Here is a 25,135-nt window from a genome sequence, read left to right as displayed (position 1 = left end):
GTTCTAGTCCCGGTCGGGGCACCGATCCTGTCCCGGTTGCCCCTCTTCCAGGCCAGCTCTCTGCTGTGGCCAGGGAGTGCAGTGGAGGATGGCCCAAGTCCTTGGGCCCTGCACCCCATGGGAGACCAGGAGAAGCACCTGGCTCCTGCCATCGGAACAGCGTGGTGCGCCGGCCGCAGCGCGCCTACCGCGACGGCCATTGGAGGGTGAACCAACGGCAAAAGGAAGACCTTTCTCTCTGTCTCTCTCTCTCACTGTCCACTCTGCCTGTCAAAAAAAAAAAAAAAAAAGATTTATTTATTTATTGTGAAAGTTGGAGTTACAGAGAGAGAGAGAGACAGTGAGAGATCTTCCATCCACTGGTTCACTCCCCAGATGGCCACAATGGCCAGGGTTGAGACAGGCGGAAGCCAGGAGCCAGGAGCTTCCTCTGGGTCTGCCATGTGGGTGCAGGGGCCCAAACACTTGGCTGCTTTCCCTGCTCATTAGCAGGGAGCTGGATGGGAAGTGGAGCAGCTGGGATTAGGGATGCTGGCATCACAGGCAGGGATTTTACCTGCAACAACACAGCACCGGCCCTCCACCAACTTTTTGAACTCTCTCTGTATTACTGCCATTCTAGAGATGAGAAAAGTAAGGTTCAGCAGGGCGGATAGCTTGCCTTAAGTCCCAAAGCTTGTAAGGGCTGGTGTCAGGTAGAACCTGAGCGCCAATGTGGTTGTTAATTCCAAGGTGTTGTGCGGCTTTCATCTTCGGGTTCTGTTTCACCCAGAAGCCATGCATTCAAAGTACAGGTGATGAAAGAAAATGAGCCCCCAACTCAGGGATGGGTACATTATTAAAAGAATTCCACCTGATGCCAGTTGTCCTGAGGTTCCGGGTGGGAATCTGAGTGGCTGGGCTGGGTGCTTGCCTTTTGTGTAAGCGTACGGACTTCGAAAAGTGCTTTATATTGGCCAGCGCTCCGGCTCAGTTGGCTAATCCTCTGCCTGCGGCACCTGAACCCCAGGTTCTAGTCCTGGGCCGGGCGCCAGATTCTGTCCTGGTTGCTCCTCCTCTAGTCTAGCTCTCTGCTTTGGCCCGGGAGTGCAGTAGAGGATGGCCCAAGTGCTTGCTTGGGCCCTGCACCCGCATGGGAGACCAGGAGGGGCACCTGGCTCCTGGCTTCGGATCAGCACAGTGCGCTGGCTGCAGCAGCCATTGGGGAGTGAACCAACGGAAAAGGAAGACCTTTCTCTCTCTCTCTCACTGTCCACTCTGCCTGTCAAAAAAAAAAAAAAAGTGCTTTATATCCATAAAGTGTCTGAGGACATTTCAGGACAGAGTGCAAAAGTTCTATTTCATGTTGCAATTTTTTCAATTCTCTGTCTTAAGATAAGCACATTCTACTCTTTCTCTTCCTTTTCGCAAGTGATCCGTGAAGCTCGGAAGTCCTGTTTGTATGTTGGTTCGGGGGTGGGGATGGGGGAAGGTGGTTTGCCCAACATCTGTTATGTTAAATAATTATTAACATGGCTTATTAATTTTTCCAGAAAACATTCATCATAAATGTCATGGAGAGGGGAAGGATCCTGTGGTTTAGCAGGTGGTTGGTCAGATCCCACCTGCTCAAACACAGCCTGTCATGATGAAAATACAATACCCTTCTTGAATCCCCTTGTCAAGCTACATGATAACGTGAAACAAAGCGAAGGGAAATCAGGACACCTGGTAGCAGGAATTCAGGCAGTGAAAAGCTATTGTGCAGCATGCAATCCCGTGCTCCTGGTCCTTATCCTCCACTCACAAATAAAATAAGCGTTACTGGGCTCCGTGATTCTTAAAAAGGAGACGTTGGAGAAAACAGCTCGGTGGTGGAGTCCATGCAGACCTAGCACTTGGCACTGTTCCTCTGGGGTGCCCCTCCAAAGACTGCATTTCTAGGAGGGGGAGGCACACAGCTGTCTGCTGGTAATCCAGTGTCTCCACTGCAGCGAGCTGCTGGATGGGGCTTTTCAGAGCGAAGCTGCAGCTAGATGCAGGGTGCAGCTTTGCCTACCGCAGCGCGCTGCAGTCGTGTGTGTTTCGGGGCCAGACGCCAGGGGAAGTAGCAGCCAGAGCAGCCCCGGGCTGCTCCCAGAAGCTTTTTTGACTACATAGGAGTCGGGAAATTCCTCCTCCAGCCCAGGCGGAGACCAAGCGAGCAGTGGCTCAGGTTGAGACTGGGGCAGGGGGCGGCGCTCCCAGCCCATCCCTGGGCCCCAGCGGCGGCGGCTGTGTGGGCAGGGAGGCCGCCCGGCCCGCACCGCGTCCGTCCGGGAGGCCGGCCAAGAAACCCTCCCTCCCCGGAGAAAGCGGATCCCAGTTCAGGTGGGGACTTCCGTGGCACGGTACCTGGCTGAGCAGAGCATGCGGGCAGCCGGCGGCAGGCATTTCTGGTTATGGCAGCCCAGAAATGAAAGCAGCAGTGGCCACCGCCTCTGAGGGCTGCGGGGAGCTCAGCACCCAGCAAATAAGAAGCAAGTCCTGGCCCCGGAGGAGGAGGAGGAGCGGCCGAGCATCTCTGTTGCGCTCCTCGGGTGTCCTTTAAATGACTTGGATCTGCAGAGCCTGCCACTCGGCTCCTGACCCCTGGCTTACAGCGCTAACCTGTGACAGGCACATCTCCACGCCCGCTACCTGCTCCTCCAGCAGCTTCCACTCCTAGAAGCTCCTTTGTATGCTGCAGACATGGCCAGCCAGCAGGATTCGGGCTTCTTTGAGATCAGTATCAAATATTTACTGAAATCCTGGAGTAATAGTGAGTAACAGAATATAACCTTTTTGTTTGTTTGTTTGCTGGATGTTGCGTAAGGTTGGTTGGAGAATTGAAATCTCCACTGAACACACATGTTTGTGACCCGAGCAAGTTGGTTTTTTTTTTTTTTTTTTGGCTTCCATCTGCTGTGAAAAATCAAAATGTCAGAGACTGAACTTGCGTTGCTCAAGTGCAAAGGGTGCAATGGAATTACAGTAGATTTTTGTTTGATTAAATGTTCAAGGGACACAGCCCTTCAGGCCCTGGCAGGGCACGGAATCAGGCATTCTGGGCTGCATTTCCTGCTTCGGTGTTTATTTGATTTGTTGAGGCTTTATCTGAATATTTTGTGAAGTACAGTTGAATCAAAGGGGTGTGGCAGGCTTCATAATTGTTTGATTAGGGTATTGTCTGAAGAGAGAAAAGTACTTCAGAGTCCAAAGCCCAAGATCCATCCTTGTCGTAGACAAGACAGCTGCGGACTCCTTTCCTCTCTTCCTTGTTGGTGGGGATGCTGTTCAGAATGGCATTTCATATTTGCATGCTCAAAAATCCTGACGTGTGCTGGGGTCCGAATAACGTGCTTTTCTGTAATGTACACAAGGAAGGTTCTGACCCTAATCGTCGATTACCTGCTCACAGAGTGTCGTGGCTGCCGAAGTGCCACTTGTGACCTACATAAGGATGTTAGCCATATGCTGTTTCAAAAAGGCAACCTCTGAGCCATCGTGGATCCAGAATCAGATTAAAATGGGGCCGTTAGATAATCAGTGATACCCTGTCTTTTCTGAACACTTCATAAACAAACTCCTCTCCATTTCCCCAACAGCCTTTGTGCTTGCTTTGGATAAAAGACCATCCAGTATCACAGATCTTTAATGGTTTTCAATTATTTAAAAAAAAAAATGCTTTTCCCCCCAAGAAAACCATTGACATTGTGTTATGTGCATACTAATTAACCTACCTGTGCTCCAAGAACTGGCACTTAGTTGCCTCCTGCACAAATGACCTGTGGCCTAGATTGTTCTTATGTAAACAAAACCTGGGCCCGAGAACCTGTGTCATAATTGCTTTGAGAAAAGAGCCAAAGTACTTTCAGCCTAAGGGATTCAGGAATGTGCATCTCTAAATGCTATCCACCTAACCCATCCCCCCACCCCCCAGGTCATTCTGTACCATTGTGTGCGTTGTGGGGCTTGTCTGAAACTGTTTTTCTACAAGTGGGAAGCCACTGGGAGTAATCCTGTTGCCCAGACAGTGTTCCTTTATTAGTGATAGCTATACATCATTGAACTTGGAATCATGATTTGCATACTCCACGCTCAAGGACGAGTCATCCTTTGTCTACCTTCGACTCTAGAGAAGAAGTTGATCTACAGGGTTCTTTATAGAGCAGTTGTCCAACAACTGAAAAAAAACTCATTTGCGAGTTTGACATCGGGATGTGGTTTTTTTCATCATCCTTTGATTATTCTGAGGCCAGACTATTTTCTTGCATCAATTTTTGTCATTGCTTCATGAGATAGCAAATCATGTTGTGACAATACTAGGCCAGTGGGATCTCTTTTTAAAAATCTCTCTCCCTGGTCTATTTGCAAATGACTACAGACAAAGTACATATTCTCTGCATCTGCTCCTCCCTCTGCACCCACACATCAGGAAGTGGTTTGAAATGACCATTTCTGCTTTGACAAGACCTATGGCACAATTTTGAATTCCTCTAACTCATTCTGCAAACATTTGCTGAACACCTACTATGTGCCAGGCTGGGAGGCCCCAAGAGATGAATAAGATGCCATTCTTTTCCTCTGTCTTAATTTCTTTATTTCAAAGTGTGAAGTTGGTGAGTCTCCAGCATTCTTTTGGTGGGTAGAGTGTTTTCCAGTCCCTTTCAAAAGGGGAAGAGGAAGTAAACTTTATGTGTATCTTTTTTAAGCTTGTTACAACACTAATCTGCTTACAACCTAGCATAGCGCTCATTGCTGTTTTTTATATCTTCAGTCAAAAAGAGAAAGGAATCTGTCCCTGTGGCAGAGAACACAGAAAACAGAAGCCTTAGGGCTCGAGCTAGCCAGTGTAACCTTGGCTGAGAGCAGGTACCCGGGGCAAGCAGCTAATTGTGCCTGCACGCGCACGCCTAGCACCACAGGTAGGAGAGGCGAGGGTGTCTGTGCACATACCTGAATGGCGAATCAGCCCCTAATTATACAGTGGTACCTATTTACAGAAGCTCAACAATTAGAAAGCAATAAAACAACTGTAACCGTGGCTGCCTGCTTTGCAAGGTGGTAGTAAGAGGGAAGATGATTCCCTAAGTACTTCCAGGTTAAGGTTTCCTTTTTTAACAATGAGCACATTGTCCAGGTAATGTTACTTTCTATATATGTGTCTCCTTGGAAGAATTACCAGAGCCCATTGAGAAAGTCACTGCCTGGTGAGGGGTGTTAGCTTTTCATCTGGTTCATTGTAACATCCCCTCCTTCATCAGCATGCCTACTTTGTTAGACTGCTCTTTCCCAAGTGCAGTAGGAGATTGACATGGCCTTGATGTGTGGACAGCAGGTGTGCTGTGTTGACCTCTCCACAGACTTCCTTCCTCCCATGGGCACCTGTTGTGTTACTCCTTCCCCAGCTGTTCAGCAATGCTTAGCCAGTCTTATCCAGCTGTTTAGTGATGCTGTCGCTGCTGCCCTTTGGCATACCATGGCTGTGGTATGCCACTTAGCCTGGAACACCCCAGTGGTCTTCTAATGGTCAAAGGCGGCTCCCCAGCTCCCTCTTGCCTGGAGTGTCAGTAGCCGCCATTTAGGCCCCTCCGAGCTCCCCGTGCATCCTCTCCCACGTTGTGTTCCTGCTGCAGCCGCACTGAATCTGCTCACCTTCCTGTGCATTAACTAGCTGGCTCCCCAGTCCATACCTGGACCTAGGTCGCTCCCCTGTGGCACACCCTCAACCTAGAATGCACACATTGCAGGGCTCAGTGGATGGGGTTCAGATCTCCAGCTCCTGCACTTGTGTTGCCTTGCGCAGTTAATTAACCACTCTGCCTTGGTTTCCTCATCTGAGAAACGGAGGCAAAAACAATGGACGCCATTAAAGAGTAAGTTGAAATATTAAGATATAAGCAGTATCTGGCATATTGTAAATACTCAATAAATGTTGAAATAGGATGAACTAAATTCTAGTGCCCCCCTCCATTCTCAACCCACTCTCAATCAGGGTTGGACCACTGCTTCCCTTGGCTTGGCATCCTCAGTGGTTATTCTCTGAGCAGTCAACACATGCCACGCCTTAGAGAAGGGAGCTGCATAGACACCAGCATCAATTGCTTTCTTTGGGTCATTTCTCTCCCAGATTTACTTTTTGATTTTACCTCCTTTTCCACATGAACAGAATGTCCCTTCCTTCCTGATGCATACCTTCCAGCAGCCTGGGAGTTGGCCGGGGGATTTTCTTAGTGGCAGGAAGTCCCCTGGGCCTTTTGGCTTTGCTAGAGAAGAAGTATAGATCTGATAGTCATGAGCTATTGCCCAGGAAAGGAGAGCTTGCGTTGTATTGCTGAACAGGGCTGCAGGTGTATTAACTCTTACTCCATTGAGAAAGCTCTAAATGGCTTCCATGGGTTTCTGTCTACCCCAGGACACCTGATGACCATGGGGCCCAAATGCATGAAGAAACATTCAGAGTCCATCCAACACCTTGCTGTTTCCAGGAGAGTATGCATTCTCCCTATAACATTTGGCAAGCTCTTGCCACACCCTTGAGGGAAACTTAAGGATGCCCATTAACCCTTTCAGGTAGTTAGAATTTCATTGACAAGTGAACTGCTCCAGGGGAACCAAAGTCTTTGCAGGAGGAGGCAGGGCCTTGTGTTTATAGTGAAATGCCCAGGGTTGCTCTAGAAAAGCTTGCGTCCAGTGGGGAGAATCTAATTCAGCATTGTCCAGCTATGTGATTGTGGTGCTAAGCAGAACACATGTGTTCAGCATTGGAATGGGGTTCATGCTGGAGCCAAAGAATGAGCAGGTGCGAGTGAGGATGGGAAATGCCTTCCACTGCCTGCAGGCAGTTCTTATTGATGTTTTGTTGGGTTTTGAGTGTTCCTCCAAGATTTCATGATTTTTTAAGACAAATCTCAAGACTCATGTTGGTTTTAGCCTCTTATAGAATTGGTTTAAGGAAGTAGAAAACTAAGGTGGTTAGTTAACTAAGTTTCCTAAATCCGGTTGAGCGGCACAGTGCAGGTATATGTACTTTGGTTATTTTATTTGTAGCTTTTTCTTTTTATTTGAAAGGCAAAGAAACAGAGATAGATACCGAGACAGAGAGACAGAGAAAGAGATCTTGCATACACTGGTTCACACCTCAGATGCCCACAACATCCAGAGCTGGGCCTGGCTGAAGCCAAGAACCCAGAACTTGAGCCAAGTCTCCCACATTGGTAACAGGGTCCCAAGCACTTCAGCCATCACCTGTTGCTTCCCAGGGTGCATGTTAGCTAGAAGCTGGAATGGGAAGTGGAGCACGCGCTGAAACCCAGGCACCTCTATGTCTGATGGGGGCATCCTAAGCAAAGTCCTAACTGCAGAGCCAAACACGCGGCCCATCGTACTTCAGTTCTTTCCATAGAGCGGGTGCCTGGCACTGCTGCATACACTCAGGAGGGTCACTCCCAGGTCCCTGCAGTGCATTCGATGTTTGCTAGTACACGTACTTTCCAATGCCACCGGTTCCTTCTGCTTAAGTAGGTTACAGCTCTGTAATGGGAAACAAAACCCTAGCAGCGTCCATGCTCTCTACATGGAAAAGGCCTACCCCAGGGTTTATGATTCAAATGATGCAGAGCTCTGTTTTTCTTTTAAATGTTCAACAATCCCAGAATGACAATCACTGCCACTCTGTGTCTAATATTATACTCATGACTTAGATAGAGGACAGCCACACATAATTATTTGTGCAAACTGGGACATTTTTGACAGTGAAAGTTAATAATAATGTCGGGATGTTGGGTGTCAACTGGGAATGCCCTGAGCACAGGGAGCCATGTGACCTCTCTGTTATTATCTTCACTCTTTCTAACAACCCTGCAAGGTTATGTATTATCCACCTTCTACAGTTAAAAAAAAAAAAGAAGAAGGAAACTTGAGAAAGTGATTTGCTCAAAGCCAGGATGCTGGTGAGCGCCATATACTCTTCCCCTAATCCAGCTAATACTTGCATTGTTGTTGTTGTTATTGGTGTTGATTCGTGATCACCTGAAGGGGAACTTCCTGTTTCATGGCTCCTTTCATTTGTATTTGTTGATGCCTCTGCCAATTCCTCTCCTGCCCCTGACCTTGAACTCACTCTCTCTCTCCAACCAACCAGTACTGGAGGGTACCATGCCCTTAGCACAGGCCTGCTTGAAAACAGTTTTCAGAAGTCTTCTCCATCATTATTGCAAATGCCACAAAGACAATTCAGAGCCCTTTGACCATTTAATTAAATACACACACATTCACAAAATAAGGTTTTAGTAAAAAGGTACATTTCTTCTGTCAGGAATGTTTTACATTGAGATATATGTATATATATATATATAGCAACCCCAGTAAGTAAAGTAATTACATGTTCTTTGCTTCTTTTAGAATGGCACTTGGGTCACTTACTGAAGCTTCTCTGATGTGCTCTATAAGTATTTCTGTTTAAGAAATGGTTGCAAACTCCCAATTAGACTTAGTAGTGAGGGCAGAGAGTATTTCCAGGGATAATGGAAATCTATCTATAATTCAGGCATCCCATTTCACCTGAGAGCTCTGGCCAGCTCCACCATAAAACCAGCTAAGGATAGGCTGCACAAAATGATGGAATTGCAGCTTCTCTGCCTGCTTTTTGCACACTGCCTGGTGAAGTCGCCAGCGAGAATAGAAACTGTGAGCAAGGCAGACTGCAGTCGGCAAGAAGGAGAGATGACCTGGATGGTTTTACAATCTCGAAACAGCCCAGGGTATTGGAGAAAGTTGCCAGTAATTGGATATTTCCACTGATAGAATAAAAAAAAAGTTCATTTTATTTGAAAGACACTTGTTTTAGAATATTTTGGTACCCATGACTCACTAGTTTACTTTTGGATACAGTTCAAGGAATTGTATAGTTTATATATGCCCTCATCTTTTTTTTTTAAAGATTTATTTATTTATTTGAAAGTCAGAGTTACACAGAGAGAGGAGAGGCAGAGAGAGAGAGAGAGAGAGGTCTTCCGTCCGATGGTTCACTCCCCAGATGGCTGCAACGGTGGAGCTGTGCCGATTCGAAGCCAGGAGCCAGGAGCTTTTTCCAGGTCTCTCACACTTGTGCAGGGGCCCAAGGACTCTGGGCCATCTTCCACTGCTTTGCCAGGCCATAGCAGAGAGCTGGATGAAAGAGGAGCAGCTGGCTAGAACCAGCACCCATATGGGATGCCGGCGCTTCAGGTCAGGGCGTTAACCCGCTGCACCACAGCTCCAGCCCCAACATATGCCCTCATCTTGACAGCAACCTCTACTTGTGTATTTTTGAGGAATGAGCTGGGCATGGATGTCACTTCCGGCCAATGAAAAATGAAAAATGACATTTTACTGTGCTGGGGGCTATTCTGTAGCTTGACAGCCCCGTACAAGAGCTTTTTGTGTAGGTCCCGCTGCTGGGGCTACACCTTCCATTTATTTAGTATCCAGCAGTTTGCTCAGCACCTCCAGGCGCATTACCTCATTTGATGAGTGAGGTGCATTGATTGTGAGTAAAGTAATTCTTACGTGTCCCTGGTTTAGGCTGGTAAGTCTTGATTCTCCCCAAGTTGCTATGATATGAGCTATAGCTGTCCATAGGACATCGTGCGGTGAAGTTTCAGAACAGATTTAAATTAGCAAATCATGATCTTATTCCACAGTCTTTACTTTTGAATTGGACTTTTAAAAAAATACAATATGACTTTTATCACTTAATATACAGAGGTGAGTCCATTCGAAATACATATGCATTAAGATTTTCTGGATTTATGTGTATGTTGGCATTGCTCTTAAGCCTCTTTTTTGAATACTTAAAGATTTATAACTTTGCATGATGTTGTACCTTTTGAGGACCGCCCATTATTTGCACACTACCACGGTACAGGTTAGTAAGCAATCACTTCTAGGAAATGTGAATGGCATTCTGGAACGAGATAGTACACAGCTCAATCTTATCTTTTTTTTTTAATAATCTCCCATTTGATAGGACCCACTCATCATATTCATTTAAATCTTGCTCCATCCTAGAAATGTCAGCTACACGAATAAGAGAATACTCCCTTTCTTCCATCTGGAAGGTTGTGTACCTCCAGGCCTAACGAAGCAATGGGGAAAAATCTTTTCCATAAGCACATCTCTAGTTACTTTTCAGTAACACTAAAGATGTTACCATCTGAGCGTGAGTTTTTCTGGGCTATTGGTCCAACATGCCTTGCTATTCAACAGTGTCAGCAAACCAAACGCTATGCAATACCTGTTGATTGAGATTCACCTGTGGGCAAGACTTACATGTTGTTTGGGGAGCTTCACAGAGGCGTCACACTCGGATCCTACACCAAGACTCTCAGAGCCTCCCCACCTTCCTTGTTGGATTCAGAAATCAGGAATATTAACACAGAAGTTCCCAGGACGTAAAGAACCCTTGGGTGTACTGTTTGATGAGGTCAGCAGCAGTGTAGGCCCTCGAGAATTTTGTTTGGGAGGCACTGTTGGATGGATGTTGGCTTTCACTGCACGGAGTTATATTTTCACAACATCAGAGGACAATCGGAAGCCTGGAGTTTGCAGGCTGCATTCTCTAAGAACTCTTTCAGATGTTCGTCCTAGCGAGATGGCTGGTGGAGCAGAGGAAATGTAAGCTGTTTACCTTCAAACCCTTGGCCAACCTTCAGTGTATGGGGCAGCAAAGGTAGCAGATTGACATTCTTTACATAGAAGAATGTGAAGAGGAGTTACTGTGTTTATCAGAACTTTGCACATGGATAAAGGATAAAACCAGTTATCCTTCATTTTGAGTGGTTCTCTCACTCTTCTGAATATTTGGGGGATGAAAGAAAAGGGGTGTGTGTATGTGTGTGAGTGTGAACATCTGTGTGTGTGTGTACATGAACTATGCATTTCCGTGAGTTACGGTTAATGATCGCACATCTCACCTATCGTCTTAGAAGTATTTTCTCTTTTTTATAGAATACACACACATGTAATTGTTAGTCACCCCAAACTCCAGATGCTAAGCAATGAAAGTTTATATTCTGCCAGCGTATCAGACTCTGTAATGAGTCTGATTTGGTTTAATTCCTTTCTACTGTTCAGTCACTTGATGAGCTGCAGATGGAAACTGAAGCCAAAGCCGTAACATTTCAGCTAATACTTTTTATGCTGCTATAAGAATTTGTTGTCATGTCAATTTAAAGGAGTTGAAATCTTTTTCGAGAAGGCATTCAAATCTATGTTAAGTGCTTTTATCAGTCCTAATTTGATATACAACTCTGACTGCTTCTGCTGTTCATAATCAATTGCCAAGTGCAGAGTAGCTGTGCCGGGGAAGACAGCTTTGGAATTCCAGGATTTCTCTACTGATGCCCCAAGTACAACATTATGGAAATACACAATTAAATGTCTATGAGCATTTTTTTCCTAAGCCCAAGAGACACTAGGTTGACTTCTTTGAGTTTAGCCTTAAACAGGTAAATATGTATCTTGGCAGCCAGGGAAAGGGTAGGGTATTAGATTAACTAGGGTAATACTTTAGTAAAATTCCACTTGAATGTTATATTTATGCCGGAGGGATTTGAGCAATCAATAAAATGGTTTATTACGCAAGTGTCAAATCAATAAAATGCTTCAACTGTGCACATACAAGATTGGGTTTTTCTTCCCTGTTTTTCTGTTATTTTTCTATGTGTGACCTTGGTTGTCTCCTCTCACTTCCTTGTAGGAAAGGAGCAACCGTGACATTTGGTCTCTCACTGATTAATGGGAAGGGTTTTGAATACCTCCACTGAAAAACGAGGTTTATGTAAACATCATAATAGTTGTCAGTTATTTCTCCTACACCATGAACGCCAGACTGAAGGAGGTTGGGTCATCCGTTATTGAACTTGACAGATAAGTACAGGCTGGATCTCAAGCCTGACTTTCTAAGCTTGGTCAACTTTTAGACTAGTGTGCTTTTCAGTATTCGGAATAAAAAAAGTTGTCACTCCACACAGCCTGTCAAATTCTTTCTGTTGTTATTTTTTGCAGTAAAGTGACTGTGTTTCTAGCCCAGTGAGTCTGAACAGGACTATCTCCAATCAAGTTCTTACATTCTTGGTCTGGAGATGGGCATTTTTTTTCCCCCTTCAAATTGATTTACAATGTTTATGGAAATTGCTGGCATTCTGGAAGTTTTAAAATATATGATCATACAATTAAAGGATATTCCCCTAGCTTTTGGAAGATACGGTTCAGTTGAAACATGCTGAAATTTAGAAGGTCACCAGGATGCAAAAAGCTATAAAAATATTTGAAACATTGTTTGGTTTGTTATATTATCCACTGTAATGCCTACAGAGAGGTACAAAGCTCTGTGATTGTGTTAAAGAATTCTAAAACTGTACAAAAAATTGCTCAAGAAGCATAGATTGCCTGTGAAGTTAGCAAATTGTAAGCAGTTAGTTTAATATGTATTTACATGTAAAAGCACCGGGCCGGCGCTGTGGCTCAGCGGGTTAAAGCCTGACCTGAGTGCTGGCATCCCATATGGGTGCCGATTCTAGTCCTGGCTGCTCCTCTTCCGATCCAGCTCTGCTATGGCCTGGGAAAGCAGTGGAAGATGGCCCAGGTCCTTGGGCCCCGGCACCCACATGGGAGATCCGGAGGAAGCTCCTGGCTTCGGATCGGCACAGCTCCAGCAGTCGCTGCCACCTGGGGAGTGAACCAGATGATGGAAGACCTCTCTCTCTCTCTCTCTCTACCTCTCTCTCTGTAACTCTTGTCTTTCAAATAAATAAAATAGGGTCCGGCACCATGGTTCACGTGATTAATCCTCCACCTGTGATGCTGGCATCCCATATGGGCGCCGGGTTCTAGTCCCAGTTACTCCTCTTCCAGTCCAGCTCTCTGCTGTGGCCCCGGAAGGGCAGTGGAGGATGACCCAAGTCCTTGGGCCCTGCACCCGCATGGGAGACCAGGAGGAAGCACCTGGCTCCTGGCTTTGGATCCATGTAGCTCTGGCCATAGCGGGCATTTGGGGAGTGAACCAACAGAAGAAAGACCTTTCTCTCTGTCTCTCTCTCTCACTGTCTGCAACTCTACCTGTCAAATAAAATGAACAAATAAATAAATAAAATAAATATTTTTAAAAAACAAGTAAGAGCACCAATTAGGAGATAAATTACAGTTTTTCAGTTTTAAAAAGCCTACCTTTCAACTTGTGGTCCCTAAATATCATATTTTTCTTTATCACACAACAGAGAAATAGAGAGACAGACAACCTGGCTCTCTTCCCAAATGTCCACAACAGTGGGGGTTGGGCAGGCCAAAGACAGGAACTGGGAACTCAGTCCAGGACTTTCACCTGTGTGGCTGGGACCCAACCACTTGAGCCATCACTGCCGCCTCCTAGGGTCTGCATTAGCAGGAAGCTGGAGTCAGGGGCAAAGCCAGGACTTGAACCCAGGTTCTAATATGGGAAGTGGGCATTCCAAATAGTGTCTTAACTGCTACACAGTTAAGGAGGACGGCCCTTGAATACCACGTTTTTAACGTATCTCCCCTAAAAATGAGGACTTGCCGTTGAATGACAACCTGATCCTAACTATGGTATCACTTGTACAATGCAGTCCCCCTGAAGTTCAGCTTCCACATTTCTAATGAGAATTTCCACTTTCTTAGGGGGTCTTGGGGGCCACACGCAATGTTCTCTTTTTATTTTCATCAGGTGTGGTGGTGGCTCTGAGGCCTGCTTTCAGCTTCTCTCCCAGGTTGGGAGTACAAGACCATGTGTGTCTCCTTTCTGTTTATTTGACTGAATATGACTGCAAGAAAATAGGAAAATCAGAGACCTTTGTGTGTCTTGACTGCTAATTTCGCATCTGCTTACTCACACCTCCCCAGTACTTAGTTTATGAGAAAGCTAATCCTAGCTTTTGCTAGTGGAGATACCAATTTTGAAGGTGTTTGAAAGCCTTGGCCATTTTAATGTGGCTGGGTGAACCACCTTGTTTTTCCTCCTAACCATTTTAATTGCTTGGACTTTAGAAAGATTAAAATTATCAGTGAGCATGAAGATTCAAGCACATCTTTGTCAACCCCCAAATCTGTTCAATTATGTTAGCAGCTTTTTCTTTTTCTTCTTGTCTAGTTAGCCATTTTGGTCCTTAGTATCACTTTCTTAGAAGGGTAGAGGAGTTGAAATTCAAATCATATCTTCTGCAATTAGTCAGCTGTTTTACAAAAAGGAAGGAAGTAAGGGAGGGAAGGAGGAAGAAAGAAAGGGAGGGAGGGAGGCAGGGAGGGGGCTGGGAGGCTACAAACTGCAAATGATTAAAGTAAGATTCTGCAGATCAAGCACTTTTAATTCCTAAAGCCTTCTTGTTACTAATCACAATACAACAGCATCTTGTTCAAAATGTCAGTGTTTAGGATAATACATAGAGTATATTTCTGCCATCTAGTTCTTTTGAAATATGTATCATTTTTTGATGCTTTTGCCATAACTAACAGAATAACCTCGTCATGGTTGAAATAATAGACTTCTAATCAGCTTGGCCAACCCACATCCTTCAGAAGCTGGGCAGTTCCAGGTGGGTTTGGAAGCCCGTGGACCGAGACCATTCTATCTCTGGACTTGTCACTGTGTGCTCAGTTCCCAGTGTCTGCCTCACTGAAGAGGCAGGAAGGAAGGAGGCCCAGGTAAGGGCTTTCTTCTAACAGGAAGATTCCAATGCAGGCAGCTTGGCTCTCTCTGATGGGAACTAGGTCACATGCCTATCCTTGGACCAACACTGGCACAGTTGAATGAAGTTGCCATGTTGGTTTAGGTGAACCCTGATTCATGCCTGGCATCAGACTGGACCCACCTAACATGAGACAGGGACTCTACCAGCTACCCGAACGAAGGAAGAAGGGGAGGCAACCAGCAGCGACTGTACTGATAGGTAACTGTTAATAACTCACCACTTGTTGCTATATGACATTGCATTAAAGGCGGTAATAGAAGCTTATATTTATAAGCCCTTTTACAGTGTCAAGAGCTGTGTTAAATTGCTTTATATGCTCGAATCTTCACCATGACACAAGTCAACATATCAAGAATGATGAAGGAACCATTTGTATTCTAAATCCAAATGCATACGCTAGGTGAACACTGAACTGTGCTACCTGTCGTTGTTGGCAAAATTAACAGGACATGAGGGTGATGACCCTCAGGTAAGAGTAGAATTATATTCACAAGTACTTCCTCGTAAATTACCAAGTGGTATTTGTCAAAAAGGATAGACAAGGCATTTGGAGAGTACTCAAAATAAAAATCATCTCTCTGCCTCCAGTTCCAGAAAAAAGGAGGAGCATTTCCTGTTGTTTTCTTTCTCATGCCAACCCAAAAGGATTCTTTTTATTGCTTACAACAGAAAAAAGCAAATTCTATAGGTGAATATAATTAGCTCAGACACTTGAGCCCTTTAAGATTATACACAGTTCTCAGTTAAAAAAGAAAGAAAAAGACTGTAGTAGATTCATTGAAATCTGTTAAGATGAATACATATAGTATAGGTTTGTTTAATTTAATCTAATAGTAGTAGGTGAATGTCCTTAATATCCCCACTCAAATACCAAAAGGACAAAATGTATTCCTACTTCCATTTCACATGGAAATACCAGTATTTTCTCAGGAACTTTATATTTTATCTCACTGTTCAGATTTAGCTAATAAATTGGGAAGGGTTTTGTCATTCACCTACTTTACCTACCCATGACCTCTAAGCGAGGTCTTGCAATGGTTTAATAAGAGCAACCAGCATTCATGGACAGCTCTGCTTTAGCCACTGTGCTAAGCATTATCTCATTTGAACTTCATCAAATCCTACTTAGGCAAATGAATTTTATATATGAGATACCAAAAGCTAATAAATAAATAAATCAAAGAGACTATCTCAAGGGAGTGTGTCAGTGAAGTGACAGTGCCCGGAGTCCAGTGTGATTCTGGCTCCAGAGCCGCTGTTGGCATTGCAGTTCAGCCAGAGTCACCGCACCCCACTGTTCTCTGCTCATTTGCCACCAAAACATCTGCAAGTGTCAGGCGCCCACTTTCTGTGTTCAGTGCAGGCTGGAAACGGGGATTCGGTTCCTGGGAGAGCTGGAGAGTAGTTTTCTTCCCTAAAATAGGAAAAAACATTTGCCATCTAGTTGACTTGCTGCTTTCAAACTTTGGACATCATTTGCACAGACAGCAGAAAAGTAAAGCAAAATTCTAATACTCAAATATTTTGAGTTGAACATGAGCCAAGTCCCTGCCATTAAGAAGACAGTCAAGTGAAAGATCCCTAGCTAAATCAATAATTACAATAAAATATGATCAGTCTTCAACTCTGTGAAATATTGTGTACATGTGAATAGGAGTGACTCTTATTGGTACAGTCCTATCCCTGGTGGCCCCAGAGGCCAGCTGGTCCCTGCTGTTTCCCTGTGTTGCTGATCCACATCTCCAGAATGGGATCATTTCTCACAAGCCTGGTGAAGCTAGGACTTCATCTCTCCAAGTCACTTCTTGGGCTCAGCTTTCTTTTCCTAAATGCTCAATGTCACTATCCGTCAGCCCCAAGCCAGAAACTAGAGTTCTTTTCAATCCTTCGCTGTTGTTCATCCAGATCACCACTAAAGCTTGTCATGTTTTCCTTCCCTGGTGACATCTCCCACATCTGGGTCTTCGTCACCATCACCCCTGCCAAGGCCGGGTTCCAGGCCTTCATCACCTCCCATCTGGAGCACACACGGCTCCTCCTCGCTGGCTTTGTGCTACTGCTGCCTTTCCAGGACAGCCCATTCTTTCCCAGGGCTTTTGAATGGTGGTCTTCACCTCTACTCTTGTGCTGTGTATCAGCTTTGAGAGTGAATCTGTCAGAGGCGGGGACCGCCTGACCAATGCGGTTGGCATTGATGGTGGCAGACACGCGGAATGATTAAAATATCATAAGGAAATGGCACTCGTTGTCTGAATTAAATTGACTGACAACATCTATCCAAACCATTTGCTTTGGTAGCTGTAAGAGGTCTGTGGGGTGCAGAAGTGGACCCAGGCTCTAATCCATCGTCTGTAATCTACATGTCAGTGACAGCCCAAGTTAATAGTCACAGTTACTGGCCAAGAGAGAGGGTGAGAGCATTCTTGTAGTGCTAGAAATGCAATTTAGGTTAAAAGGGAATACACCTACTGTCCTATATTTCATAATGCTGAGACTTAAAGAGCCTGACAGGACATGATGCAGAAATTTAGGAAAAGCTTGCCTAAAGTTAAGTGCAAGACCAAAAGCTAAGTATAATTGTCCAGTTACTATATTCAGTGAGTTCAAGCAGAGGATCTAAGTCTTCATGAGGAGTACATACTCCAGTGATGGAAGACCCACTCAGCAATCCTCAAGTGTCCCTCGTACACAGTAGAACAGCCATCAAGCTGGCTCAGTGTGCTCATTAAATATCATATTGTTCTGCCAGACAAGGCCCTCGTTTTAGGGAGTGACTAAGAGACTGTCACTTCTTGGGCCAGGAGATTGAACATGCTCTTTGGGCCCTGGGAAAAGGATAGAGAGAAATTGTTGATACTGTTCCTCGGGTGTCCCGCCGCAGTTCATTCTCTGCTTGGACCATGTTTTATATTGAAAGGGAGATTTATTCTGCTCTGTGTTTTCATGAAGGTTGTTTGATTAACCCCACAAGGGAGAGAAGGTTAGAAGGTTCTTTATGGGCAGTTTTAACTTATTTCCCAAAGACCTACGAATGTCCATTCTTGCTGGGGTTGGCAAAGTGACATGAGCTCAGACCTTGAGTCCAGAGCTGTGTCTTCTCCACTTTCAGTGGAAAGTTAACAAAGCCCGGAAGAGTCAGCCAGGAGTACTGAGCTGTCTTGGTTATCTGCTTTTACTTTTTCTTGCTGAAAACAGAAGTGAATCGCTGTCTCCACGGAGCCCTGCTGCAGAGGGCAATGACGCAACACTAGTCATGTGGCACCAAGAAGAAAGACCCATTATGCAAACTTGGTTCTTCATTGTGCTGCAGTGGAAGGAGAGGTTCAGTACCACACTGGGCAACAACGCAGATTCATGGCTCTGCATCTTGGATTCTCCTCAAGTGGAGAAGCCACGGCGTTTTGTTTTGGATTTGTCTCGTTTTTTACTCTACTGCTTGTTTGACCGCTAAAGTCATTCATTGTAATTCAAATACTAAATATGGGAAGGATTTAATTAAGCTTGTGTGATTTACTTTTGACTTAAGAAGAATTTTTTTCCGTGCGATTTGATACAATTACAAATGTGTGCTTTGCCTTAGTGACATACTTGCTATGGATTTTGAGCAAGTTACTTGAATTCTGGTTTTTTGGTTTTTTTAAAAAAACTTTTATTTATTTATATGAGAGAGAGATTGAGAGAGAGAGCGCGCGCCCTTAGTCATTGGTTCACTCCCCAAATGCCCAAGATAGTTGGGGATGGGCCAGGCTGAAGCTGGGAGACAGGGACTTAATCCAGGGCTCCCACATGCGTGCCAGGGACCCAACCACCAGAGCCCTCACTACTGCCTTCGAGGGTCTGCATTGGCAGGATATCGGAGTCAGGAGCTGGAGGTGGTTATCAAACCCAGACATTTGGCTCTGGGACGTCCTCATCTTAACCCATGTCTTAACCACTAGATCAAATGCCTACACCTTAAATTCTAAGAAAAGAAAATGATATAAACATCTTCTATGTGATATGTATACTATTTATATATCTTTGCAGGGATATACATCTGTATCTGCAAATAATACATGTATCTGTGTATATATACTCATCGGGTCATAATAATTAAATAAGTTAATGTTCACGAAATATTTTAAAAACTCACTGTTGTAATTGTTCAATAACTGGTAGACATTATTAGTAATTTACTTAACAAATGCATGTCTGAATGCCTCTGATTCCATGATTTAGTCATGCTTTTTCATTGCCACGACCATGTGACCAGGAACCAGGGTCTCTCTGTGACATTTTCTTGGCTTGGTGACCTAAACTGTTGCTCTCCCTAGAGAGGACATTTGGATGGAGTGGTCTGTTTCTGAACCTTGAGAAAACCATTTGATTGTGTCCAAGATGGAATAGCTTCCTTCGAAGTGCACTGCCGAGCGTCGTGGCTGATAATGTAGCAAGTCACCAGTATCTGCTAGACTCCCAGCCTTTTCTGCAAGTTTCACAGGAATTAGACCTGAAGTGTGAGCTTTCTGGACCTAGGCCCAGCTTCTGTCCTGCCCTTGAGTTCAGGTGTCTCCTCCATTTCCCCCACAGTCATTTCGTACCTCTGTTGTAGCAACAGCAGTGTTGTATAACCCGGCTTTGCCTAAGGCCCTCCTAGGAATCAGCGTCTTCTCATTTTCATGAGCTCTGGCACATTTCAGGACATAGTGGCCCTTGCTGTTAATCTGCTAAATTATTGTGAAATGTCACCTGGGTGAATAAAATTACCTGGACAAGCATGGGCGTTTTTTGATAAAACATAACTAGTGTTTACTTCCTCAGTAAACACTTGCACACAGCAAGTGACAGCAATATTTTTTTTTCCTTTTCAGAATCTCTCTCTCTTTTATTCCAAGCAGGAACTCAACATCTGATCTCAGCTATCAAGTCTCTTTCCTCTGTAACCCTCACCTGTTTTCTTTGACTGGATCCAGCAAACTAAATCTCACCAGTGTGCTCATAGACTCGGGACTGATGTGAAACACAAAATGAGCTTAAGTGAAAGAATGTTTTATTCATGTAGTGACCAGTCATCTTGAGGGACTTTTTCTGAGATAGATTGTTTTTATTTAAGATTTTATTTACTTATTTGAGAAGTAGAGTTACAGACAGGGAGAAGGAGAGACAGAGAAGTCTTCCATCTGCTGGTTGGAATGGCCACAATGGCCAGAGCTGTGCCAGTCCAAAGCCAGGATCCAGGAGCTTCTTCCGGGTGTCCCACGCACGTGCAGGGGCCCAAATGCTTGGACCACCTTCTACTGCTTTCCCAGGCCATAGCAGGGAGCCAAACTGGAAGAGGAGCAGTTGGGACATGAACTGGTGCCCATATGGGATGTTGGTGCCACAGGCAAAGGATTAACCCGCTGTGCTACAGCACCAGCCACGTTCGGTTGTTTTTAAATCAATAAACTCTGTCAAGGATTGCTCTCTATAAAAATATTAACTTAGCCCTACATTTGCTTGAATGCCATTTGTTACAAGGATTTAATTCACTTCGTGTCTACACCTTGCAGCCGCTTTTGCCAAATCGGAAGAACACCATGCTCCGTGAAATCGACTGAGCTAATGTATTTCTTTACCGACCAAGGTCTTTTTCCATGTGAGGGATGCTGCTGTTTGATGTCTACTCAGAGAAACTGATTGCCTTGTAGGAAAAAAAAAGTTTGAACCCCAAAGACTTTGTCACAGTGACTAAGGTGCATGAGCCCAGGCTGGACATGCCTGAATAGGCTTCAGGAAGTGCCCGAGTGAACCAATACTACTCCTTTCCCCCTCTTATCGGTTATTTCAATGCTTACACATGTAGGGCATGAAGGTAGATAGAATGCACAGTGATTCTGCAGGCCCAGATCCTGCCTTGTGCATGGTTCCCAAATAGGGCCTGCTTTGATGCAATAGAGGATCTATGGAAGATGCAGGGAAAACTAAATTGCTGATTGGATAAGACCTTTTATCCAGACGTCTGCTAGGTCTTGGGCTGGGACTCAGGGTTGCTGACCTACATACTCATTCAGAGAAGGAAGTGATTTGTCATTGTAAGTGGGTGGGAAGAGGCTGGGAGCAATCGTTCCACAAAGGCTCTGACATTTGAACTTGAAGAATGCTCAAGAGAAGAGGGGAAAGGGCAGAGGGAAGGGCAGGAGCAGTGGCAGGGAGGTAGGACAGAGAGTAGCTCGGAGAGGGACAACTGTAGGGAAGGGACAGATGGCCGCAGAGCCAGGTTGGGTCAGATGATGAGAAGCATGGAAGGACCTGCTGAAGGATTCGGGTGTTGACTTTCTCCCGAGGTTACTAGACAGTCGATAGGTTTTCAAGCAGGGAGCAACATGATCACATCCCCAGCTAATTCTAGAAGTTTTGGCTGAGAATGGAGGTAGGGAGAATCCCTGTGAGGATGGCCCAGTAGAGAGGTGACAAGGACTCAAGGTAGTAGCACAGGAATTAGAGGAGGGAACAGATTCAAGGTGGAATTGTCTAAGGTAGGATTGCCACGGTTGAGTATCTGTCCTGGATCCAGTCTGTGTTTTATTTTAATATATGATACAAACATACACCATGTGCCTGGTGTTGTGGCGCAGCAGGTTGAATGCTGGTTCACATCCCAGCTGCTTGGCTTCTCGTCTGGCTCCCTGCTGATGTGCCTGGGATGGCAGCAAAGAATGGCCTTAGTGCTTGGGCACTGCTACCTGTGTAGGAGACTTGGATGGAATTCCTGGCTCCTGGCTTCATTCTGGCCCTGCCTTGGCTGTTGCAGCCATTTGGGGATTGTACCAGCAGGTATAAGATCTCTTTATCTCTCTGTCTTCCCCTTTCTCATTGTCAGTCTGCCTTCCAGATAATTAACATCAGCATCCCATGTGAGCTGTGGTTCAAGTCCTGGCTGCTCCACTTTCACTCCAGCTCCCTGCTAATGTTCCTGGGAAAGCAGCAGATTATGGCCCCTGCTCCCCACATGGGAGACTCAGCTAGAGTTCTAATCTCAGCCAGGCCCAGTCCCAGCCATTGCAGCCATCTGGAGAGTGAACCAGTAGATGAAAGGCTCGCTCTCCCTCTCTCTCTCTCTCTCTCTCTCTCTCTCTCTCTCTCTTTCTCTCTGTGTGTGTGCATGTGTGTGTGTGTAACTCTGCTTTTCAGTTAAATAAATAAATCTTTAAAAATGTATAATCATGTAGCTCATACAAGCTGTTTTTAAGAAAAACAGAAGTGGAAATAATTACTTGAGGAACAGTGTTTTTTAATTTGAATATTTTTTGAGGGTAAAAGATGATCTCTTGATAACGCAAGATTGATTTAATGTACCAAAGTAACATAGAGTTGTTTCAATTAGGTCTTTACAGAGTAGAAGCTGCTGATGTATATGGCCCCTATTACATTATTTTCGTGGTTATTTCCAGGTTATAGATTGACAGACTTTTTTAAATGTCAAATAGGCACCTGTTGGATGTTGCCTAGCCTGCTAGATCACTTTGGGATAGTTCTGGGGTGTCAATTTGTAAAGTTGTATGTGGCCATCTCTCTGGAAAATTGGTTTGTAATTTTCACAGGAAACCAAGGCATCATGAAGGTTCCCAAAGGTAGTGTGTGTTAAGAACAAACTCAGAATGAACTCTATGAGCTGCTTTTGTTGCATTCATTCGTACCTGTACATGGCTTGATCCTGCTATGACATGCAGGCATTATTCGTTTTCACCCTTCTTCCCACACTCCAGAGAGAGGGCAACCTGCATTTTGGGTCATGTATCCTTTCATAAGTTCCTCTAGCAGAAAATGTCTCCTAATCTTAGGTGAATTTGTGAAAGCATATTTTTTCCATTTTTATGTCGATTCAATCTTGATCCCATTAGACCAGTTAAATCAGATTCTCTTAATACCTGCTTCCTGCCCTTAATGTGAGGAAGATTTTGGAAGCCATCCTGAATTTTATGGGCTGCCAAGGTGTGACAGCGACTCCTTCAGAAAGCTCCAGAGGGCTACAGTAACAATTAACAAGTAATGGCACCTAGTTAGTCATCACGTGAAAGTAGGGCAGAGGTAGGTGCACCTAGGTCATCATAATGAAACAATAGGTTGTAAACTTTACACCTATTCTGTCTTCTGAACTCTCAGTTCTCTGAATGGATAATGCAAAATAAGGAGACTTAAAATTAAATTGTAGTGATCATATCCACTGTAGGTAGCATTTCAGGAAGATGTGGCAACATGACATGCCAACACGTCAGCAGACTCTGAGAAACCTCCATGAGGATTGCTCAAGTAGGCGAACCTATAACAATACAGGTGAGAATAAAGGTAATGACTCCAATGGAGAGGTTATGGATCTGTAAATCCCCATTTGTGCAGATATATATTTAATTCTTTCCATTCCCTTCTGATTATGGAGCTCAAAATTCTTTCACCACAGAATGTAGTTGGCTGAAGAAAGAACTGTTTTCCTTTTATTTGGTTAAGGGAGAGTTTCTTAACAAATGGGATTTTTTAAAAGGTCTTTGAAGAAGATGGGTTGACAGGATTGAGAGAAAAGGCAGACCAACCAAACATATGTAGCTAGGAGTGGAAGAAGCAAGGAAAGGAGTGGTGAAGAGGCTGCAAGAGCCATGGACGGGAATCGAAGAACCACTCACTGGAAGGGAAAGAAAGCCCAACATAACACCAAGCAAGCATTTGCCAGTTTAGCTTTCATCATCAATACTCTTTAAATTTTTATTTATTTATTTTCATTTTATTTAAAAGACAGAGAGACAGGGAGAAAGATAAAGACCCTGCATCTGCAGGTTCACTCTCCAAATGTTCCCAATAGCTAGAGTTGGTCCAGGCAGAAGCCAGGAGCCAGGGACTCCATCTGAGTTTGCCATGTGCATGGCAGGAACCCAAGTGCTGGAGCCATCACCTGCTGCCTCCCAGGGTGTGCATTAACAGGAAGTTGGAATTTGGAGTGAGCCACAACATAAGCCCAGGCACTCTACTGTGGCATGCAGGTGTTCCAAGAAGCATCTTAAAACCTGAGCCAAATGCCTGGCCCTCTAATTTATGTATTGAGGATATTTTCCCCAGTGTTTGAATGACTTCTAAGTTGTCAGATGGGACTCAGCTCTGTGAGACCACTAACCTCTGTGTCCACGATGTGATGATTCTGCTGTGGTGATGGTGGAAATCAGACCAGTGGCCTGCCTGACCTGATAATGCAGACTTGTAGGTGGGTACTTGAAAGATTTCATGGAAAATGAATCTTAAAAATGAGTTTTATGGTGGTATGAAAAACTAAATACATAGCTTTTTCATAACACATAATATCTATGATCATTTTGAAGACACCATGTATACATGGATTTCAAAATTTTTTACCAAAATTTAGTTATTATTTTTTTAAAGATTTTATTTGTTTGAGAGACAGAGTTACAGGCAGAGAGAGGGAGAGACAGAGAGAAAGGTCTTCCACACTGGTTCAGTCCGTAAATGACCGTATCTGCCAGAGCTGGGCCAATCCAAAGCCAGGAGCCAGGAGTTTCTTCCAAGTCTCCTGCTTTCCCAGGATATAGCAGAGAGCTGGATCGGAAGAGGAGCAGCCGGGACTAAAACATGCCCATATGGGATGCCAGTGTCGCAGGCAGAGGCTTAGCCCACTACACCACAGTGCCAGCCCCAAATTAATCTTTTGTTAAAGAGAACTATTTTTTTTTTATTTGAAAGGCAAAATGACAGAGAGAGAGGAAGAGAGATACCATTCTTCCATCCGCTAGTCCACTCCCCAAAGGGCAGCAACAGCTGGGACTAGAAGCAGTGCTCCTATGGGATGCCAGCATTGCAAGGGCAACTTAACCTGCTGCACCCCAACACTGGCCCCATGAGTAATCTTTTAATTCCATTTCCCCCACACACGTTTTGAGGTACCTTCCTATTAGAAATTCACAATTCTTCAATACAGTTTTACCAGCTTATCTTCCCACACAAATGGGGTTTTCAGAAATGAAAAATTTAAACAAATCCAAGTGAATGGTACAGTGTGAGGTGCCTTCCATAGGAAATCAGGCGAGGTGGAGAGCCACGTGACATTTAGTGAGGGTGAACAAAGCATAGGCGCTGGCACCAGCTCACGTGTGCTCAGTCGTAGTGTGGCTGATGCAGTTAGACAGGGCTCAGGGAGGATGAAGTTGCTTAAAAATCTGTTCCATCGTCAGTTTTATATTTTGGTCTCATCTAGTTTTGGGTGCCATGTGGAAGCATTTAATATCAGAAATCTATTTCGTGGTGTTTTTCCTTCTCAACTTCAAGGAAGCAATCTGGACCTCCTCCTGAGCTAGAAAATCTGTGTTCCAGTCCTTTTTCCTGGCATTTATTGGGTGGCACAATCTTGAACAATTCCGTTTTCTCTG

General features: G+C 44.7%; 1 protein-coding gene across 2 annotated transcripts in view; it reads left to right on the top strand.

The window, feature by feature from the left end:
• The window catches only part of FRY (FRY microtubule binding protein), a 512,138-nt gene that overhangs the window by 215,885 nt on the left and 271,118 nt on the right, over positions 1-25,135 (top strand). The window contains exon 1 of one of the 2 annotated variants that reach the window (XM_062194403.1): positions 2,379-2,779. The exons of the other annotated variant lie outside the window; for it this stretch is intronic. Within the exon in view, the coding sequence (XP_062050387.1) occupies positions 2,710-2,779 (70 nt within the window). The 5' untranslated portion in view covers positions 2,379-2,709. Of the gene's footprint in view, positions 1-2,378; positions 2,780-25,135 lie in introns of those variants that run through there. 2 annotated transcript variants of the gene reach the window in all.

The sequence above is a fragment of the Lepus europaeus genome, chromosome 6, assembly GCF_033115175.1.
Source record: "Lepus europaeus isolate LE1 chromosome 6, mLepTim1.pri, whole genome shotgun sequence".
Classification (NCBI taxonomy): domain Eukaryota; kingdom Metazoa; phylum Chordata; class Mammalia; order Lagomorpha; family Leporidae; genus Lepus; species Lepus europaeus.
This window is presented reverse-complemented; position numbering and strand designations above follow the sequence as displayed.